This window comes from Myotis davidii, unplaced genomic scaffold (assembly GCF_000327345.1).
Source record: "Myotis davidii unplaced genomic scaffold, ASM32734v1 scaffold753, whole genome shotgun sequence".
Taxonomy (NCBI): domain Eukaryota; kingdom Metazoa; phylum Chordata; class Mammalia; order Chiroptera; family Vespertilionidae; genus Myotis; species Myotis davidii.
In genome coordinates this window covers 941,440-948,402 of record NW_006286231.1, presented here as the reverse complement: position 1 = coordinate 948,402, position 6,963 = coordinate 941,440, and the positions used below count along the sequence as shown (strand labels likewise).

The following is a 6,963-nucleotide window of genomic DNA, read 5'->3' as shown; positions in this document are numbered from 1 at the left end:
AGTCAATCTAATGACCAAGCTAACATAACAAGGAAGCAGAGTCAAGAAAATCAGAGAAAAACAGTTGAAACTGATGATGCTATGGCCACAGTCAATCTATAGCTGAAATGTTTATTGAAGTGAATCAATATATTTGTTTACGACAATTTTAGTTCAATTTTCTGTTTCTTGAAGCCAAAGAAAATAAATTGCTTTATGTGTCATATCATAAATTCCACTTCAGTTTCCCACAACAGACATCTGAAATAACCTTGAAACAAGCCCAAGCAATTTAACTCATAAGGTCCTGAAAGGCAATAGCTAGATCAATATTGACAAAAGATGGAATCCCTACAATAGGCAAATTTAATAGAAAAGTAGGTAGATGCCAAATAAGAACTATTGTAAGATTACTATAATAGTAATAAGATACAAGTTATTTTGTTAATAATAAATTAAGAGTTTAAACTTTTCAAAATAATGTCTGTTTGAAAGTGTATAAACAGAGGTTTCTGAAGAGAAGAGCGTGGGGGAAGGCTCAAAGGGTCATGGAGTGATGTTTTGAAAGACCCTTGGTCAAATTACCACAAAGGATAGAAAATTATTAGGTTTTCTTTCTGATCAATCATTAGTGTTTTTTTTCTATTAGAAAAAAATAAAAATAAACAAAACTATGATGATTAAATAGCAAATTAACAGCAAATAGAACATGTAACACTCACAAAGTTGTGAGAGTTTTCCCTTGTGAGAATGATACTATTCAAGAGTGAAGAGGAAACTTCATACTGAGCTGCCTGCAACAGCCAGAGTTAAAATTTGGCTTTACCAATGGGCAATTTTTCTATGCCAGGAGGGGTAGTTAGTACCTTCCAACCCCAACATGTGAATGGACATTTGAAAACAAAAAAATTGTACAAGTAGAGGAATAAAAAAAAAAAACCTAATTAGTAATATTTTTAGTTAAAAATAATATGACAGTAAAACAGCAACAATAGAAATGTAAAATACAGTAGCTTTGAATATTCTGTGTATTAAAGCTTTACTTAATTTTTTATTTTATATAAATTTTTTTGAATAGGGAATACTTTTACGTGATTAAACATACAATACAAAGTGGTAATCAGTTAAAAATTTTGCTCCCACCTCTACCTTCATCAGTCCCTTTTCTTCTGTCACCAACAGGTAACCATATTATTAACTACTAAGTTCCCTCAGTATTTTTTATGCAAAACCAAGGACATTTCTTTATACAAAACCAAGGAAAGGCATGTATGTATTGTTATTTTCCTTATTTCTTTTCATAAAATGCAGCACACTATAGGCTGTTCTGTATTCTGCTTTTTTCACCTAATCATATCTCTTTAGAGATCTTTTATTATCAGCACACAAGAGCTTTGCCATTTTTTTCTTATGTCTGCGTAGTATTTATCATGGCATACATGCACAATAATTTATTTAACCAGTTCCCTACGTATGAAAAGCTGGATTATCTCTTTTTTTAAACAATTACACAGTGCTTTTGATAAAAAACCTTTATATGTTGCTTCATACATGTTCACTGATTATTTGCAGAGAATGAAAATAAAGCCAAGTCCTAAAAATAGAGTCATTCTCAATTTGGGCAAGCTTTTAGATCAGAGGCCTCATTTGGGTTATTTTTACTACCTAAAGTTATTAATTTATTTCTTCACTATCCAAGAAAAGTGGTTTTCAGTTATAAATAAAAACAAGCTATCCAGATATGTGGAAAGAAGGGACTATGTCTTATAAATATTCAAAGGGCTAACCTATTAATGTTACTTTGTATCAAGAATGATGGAAGAAATGTCCATTTCCATGACAGCCATGTAAATAACATATCAACCCTCGATATTGGCTGTCTTACCTTGACCTCCATTTTAAGTCAGCTATTTAATTCTGAGGATTTGTCTTCTGAATCATTTCTCATAATCATTCCTTCTCTTATATTCCTTTTGTTATCAGATACCTTTTCCAAAATGGTTGCTGTGTCATCAATGCTCTTTTATTCCATCTATTGCTTTAAAATATGCAATTTGTTATACAATACCTATATAAATTCTTCTTTAATGTTATTACTGTTATGTTCTCAAAGAATTCTATTGGATAATTCCTTTAATGGAGTTTTGTTTTTTGATGATTCCCTCCACCCCACCCCCCACTCAATGGGGAATTTAAAACATGAGTTAGATTTTGTTTTGCTTTTTGTTTTCCTTTTTCCCCTTCTTAATTACAAACTGACTGAATATTAATTAAATCAACATTTAAAATTAAGATATTTTTTGTCAGTAGCCAATATTTTCAAGTCCACCCACACTCTGCTTTCTGCCTATTCCTCTTACTGACAATGGCTTGTAAGAAAGTTCCTTGAGTCACCTTTCCTGGTTTCTGTTGGAGGCATCATCACTAACTCTTGTCAGTGACTCTGCCATCCAAGACATGCTTTCTACTGGTCCTGCAGATCTCTGAATTTTTTTATGTTTTTATTTTTAGAATCTGAAGCTCATGACTTCAATATTGCATGGAATATTGAAGTGTAAGTGGAGGACAAGAGGGATAGTCTACTTTCTTTTTTCAGTAATGCTGTTTCATTGCTTTACTATCTTTTTCCCTCTCTTTTTTTTACTTGACTATTTTTAGACAATATCTTATTTCTTGGTATGGAAGGTGAGAATTTACTTCTCCATTCCCACCTCATGCAAAATACACACAGGCACACACACAATTCCCTTTACTCTATTTTCTCCGATATAGTTCACATTTCAACATCATTCTGACTATATAAACAATCCTCTCTGGTAAGACGACTATGATTATGTTTCATTTTTGGTACTTTCTTGGACTTAACCATGATTCTTTCATTCAATTCATAATTTTCTATATCTTGATTTAAACTTCTCTCTCTCTTTCTTTCTTTCTCTTTTTTTTTGTTTGCTACAAAAAGCTTTATTGTTTACATTTGGCCCAATGCATGGGAGAGGGCTTCAGGGTAGTTAAAAGAATGGCTAGTTGTTTTGAAGAGAGGCTCAGGCAAAAGCCAGACACAAGGGGAATGTAGAGGGGCCCCTGAAAGGCCTCTGGGCTCCAAAGACTCCTAGTTGTGCTTGAGGGTGAGCCTTTTGAAGAGATACTAGCCCAGCCCAGCCTGGGGGCCGGCAGCCTGTGGAGGTATTAGGTGTCACCCATCTTCTTGATGAGTTTCACCTCCTCACCCGGAAGTGGTTCTGCAGGAAGTCACAGAGCTGACTGCGCGGGTAGAACCCAAGGCAGGCAGCTCCACAAGGGCCTGGTTCAGGTTCCTCTCCAAGGCCATGGCGGCTTCCATGGTGCCCTGAGTTTTACCCACTCATCCTGGGACGGTTTCAGCACGTCCTGGAAGAGAATGCGGCTACCACACTGGTTTTGCTTCTTTAAGAGACTCAGAGCCCTCCTGCTTCTTTTCCACCAACTCGCGGAAGAAGTGACCCACGCCCTCGAGAGCCACACCGTTGAGGTCAAAATAGAAGCCCAGAGAGAGGTAGGTGTAGGCAGCCCGCAGGTGCAGGCTGGCCAGGAGGTGACTGAGGCCTCCACCCTGGTGGACTAATTCTGATGAATTTGGGAGCTCATGGTTGTTTGGCAATAAGGAGTTAAGATAAAAAGAAAACCGGGTGGTGGCTGGTCTCGGAGGTGGTTCTGAAGGTGGTGACTGGATAAGATGCTGGAAGGGGGTCAGAGCCTGGGAAAAGGGGTGTCCCTGGGTCTGTTCCATCCAAACACTGTTGAAGCAAGAGTGAGATCTGGGACGCCGAGGGCACTATCGATTTAGAATTATTTCTAAATACTGAGGTAGATGTTTCTAACTTCTAAAACTAATTTCCGTATAATGAGGAAATTTCAGATAATCGATCACTTCTCTCTGGTTCTTGGTGTCTCCCCTCACACCTGCCTTAGCCACCTAATCATTTTGAAGTGCATATTTCCTAGGCCTGGTGTCTAGCAAGCTCCCTGACAATTTCATTCTCCTTTACCTTCCTGATTCCTTGGGCCCATGACTTCCTCTGACATGACATTGGACATTTGGATGAAAAAGGGAAAAGAGGGGGTAAAGTTTTTGTCAAATGTACAGGTCTGAGAATACACTCTTACTAATATACAATTTGATAGTTGCTCTTAAGAATTCTGAAACGTTCTGAATCCCAGTCCTTACACATGACATGATGTAGTTCTCTGGAAGCTTCTCTTTTCAGTCCCGGCGTTCGGAAATTCTATGACCCCGTGTTTTGGGATGGATGTTTCTATTTCATTCACTCTGAGGTAGGTGTCAAGGGAATTTTCTAAGGTAATTCTGGTTTAATAGAAAAAGCTTGGAAGTGTTCTTTCCTTTTGACTTTTTTGGAATAGTCTGAGGTGGATTGGTGTTAGTTATTCTTTGAATGTTTGGCAAAACTCCCCTGTGAAGCCGTCTGGACCAGGGCTTTTGTTTGCTGGGAGTTTTTAATTTCTGCTGCAATTTCATTGGTTGTTATTGGCCTCTTCAGGTTTTTCTAATTCTTCCTTATTGAGTTTGGAAGATTGTATTTTTCTAGGTACATATCCATTTCATGTAGGTTGTCCAGTTTATTGGAATAGAGTTGTTTGTACTTTTTTTTTTAAATCCTCTGTATTCCTGTGGGGTTGGTTGTTACTTCACCTTTTTCAGTCCTGATTTTGTTTATTTGGGTCCTCTCTCTTTGTTTCTTGGTGAGCCTGGCTAGAGGGTCCTCTCTCTTTGTTTCTTGGTGAGCCTGGCTAGAGGTTTATTCTTTCAAAGAACCAGCTCTTTGTTCTATTGATCTTTTTTATTTTTTGGTCTCTATGTCATTTATTTCCTCCCTTCTACTTACACTGGGCTTTACTCGGTGCTCTTTAAGTTGTAGGGTTAGATAACTTATTACCAGTTTTTGTTGTTTTTTGATGTAGGCCTGTAGTGCTAGAAACTTCCGTCTCAGGGCTGCTTTGTGTCCCATAGATTTTGGATTATTGTGTTTTAATTTTCATTTGTTTGCAGAATGTTTTTTTATTTCTTTGATCTCTTTGGTAACCCATTCATTGTTTAATAGCATGCTATTTAGCCTCCATGTGTTTGACTGTTTTTATTGTAGTTGATTTCTAATTTTATGCCAGTGTGCTCTGAGAAGATGCTTGATATAATTTCAATCTTCTTGAATTTGTAGACAGTTAGCCTGTGTCCTAATATGTGGTCTATCTTTGAATATGTCCCATGTGCACTTGAGAAGAATGTATATTTCATAGGTTTGAGGCGTAATGTTTACAATTCAACCTTGCTTCTGTGTTTTTGCCAGGTCTTGGAGTATAAAATCCTCTTTTTCCAGGTTGGTAAAACAAAGGGGCATTGTCATCACCATCATCTGTATCATCTAGATCCATATCTACTACACTTCGACTAGAGCCATGACGCTTTCGGTTTTCCTAGTAAGAGAGTATCAGAGATTAAGTTCCAAAATTAATCTGGAAATTCTGTTTCTTTGTTATGGGGTGAGGCCACAACATTAGTAACAAAGAAACAGAATTTCCGGAGGATGAAGCCCCCAAATCAGGATTTTAAAAAGATTCCCAGGTGATTCTAATGTGCAGCCAAGGTTGAGAACAATTTATCCAGGGTGTCAATGGGGTATTAAAGTCCCCTTCTATGATTGTATTGTTGTCGATCTCTCCCCTTGATATCTCCCAGAAGTTTTTTTTATGTATTTAGGTGCTCCTATATTGGGTGCATTTATGTTAACCAGAATTATTCCTCTTGTTGAATCAATCTCTTTAGTATTATGAAGTGACCTTCCTTATCTCTTGTTATGGCCTTCACTTTGAGGTCAATTTTGTCAGATATAAGTATTGCTACCCCAGCTTTTTTTTTTTTTTCATTTCCATTTGCCTAGTTCGTAAGTTGATGCTCAAACACTGAGCTATGCCAGCTGGGCATTTACTATATTCTTTTTTTCCTTTCTTACTGTCTATATTTTTGCTTCCTAGTGCACAGCTTCCTATCCTCCATGGGTCTCTGTGCAAGTAACTTCTCCTTCCACTGCCTTTATCTGCCTTCCAGTGTTCTAAAAGCGAAGTTTTCTGAAATGTAAAAGCCCTATTAGTATACTGGTAACAGTTTATTGGTTTTGTTTATTTAGTTATAACAAATGTATGTCAACCTTACTAAAATTCCTATTTTTAAAAAACGTATATTGCTGGTGGCAATGGCCTTGGGCACCCCGAGCCCTGCACGTTGGCTACGGAGCCGGGCGCCCAGTTGTCCGCCTCCACCTCCAGGTCCAGGAAGTCATTATGTGACTAACACATTTTCAGATTTCCTCTCATTTACCCTGAAGTGTATATGAGAATGACGTGCACTGCCAAGAAATGGGGAATTAGGCTTCAGCCTCCAGCTATTATCCTAATCTATGAGAATGAAATGAAAGGGAAAAGTCGCCAGCGCATCATGCCTGTCCGAAACTTTTCAAAGTTTTCAGATTGCAACAGAGCTGCTGAACAATTAAAGAATAATCCACGACACAAGAGTTACCTGGAACAAGTGTCCCTGAGACAGCTTGAGCAATTATTCCGTTTTTTACGAGGTAACTTGCGGGGGCAGAGTTTGGCAGAAACAATGGAACAGATTCAACGGGACACAGCCATTGATCCTAAGGAAGACCTGAACAGACCTGAAGCTAGATGACAAGGAACTTGCCAAAAAGAAGAGCATCATGGATGAACTTTTTGAGAAAAATCAGAAGAAGAAGGATGATCCAAATTTTGTTTATGGCATAGCAGTTGAGTTCCCTCAGGATGAACAACTGCAGTCCTGTGGCTGGGACACAGAGTCAGCTGACAAGTTCGGATATCAAAACAAAAAATTTATTGGGCTAGCAGAAACTCCATGTTCATACAGAGAATGTAGATTAGTCCTAGAAAAATCTGTAAAGAACACTAAATGTA

General features: G+C 37.7%; 1 protein-coding gene across 1 annotated transcript in view; it reads left to right on the top strand.

Moving 5' to 3' along the window:
• The first annotated feature begins 6,242 nt into the window (after nt 1-6,242).
• Nucleotides 6,243-6,963, top strand: part of LOC102756734 (centrosomal protein of 19 kDa-like) — a 3,791-nt gene continuing 3,070 nt past the window's right edge. The window contains 2 exon segments of the mRNA XM_015559801.1: nt 6,243-6,691; nt 6,693-6,960. Of these exon segments, the coding sequence (XP_015415287.1) occupies nt 6,362-6,691; nt 6,693-6,960 (598 nt within the window). The 5' untranslated portion in view covers nt 6,243-6,361.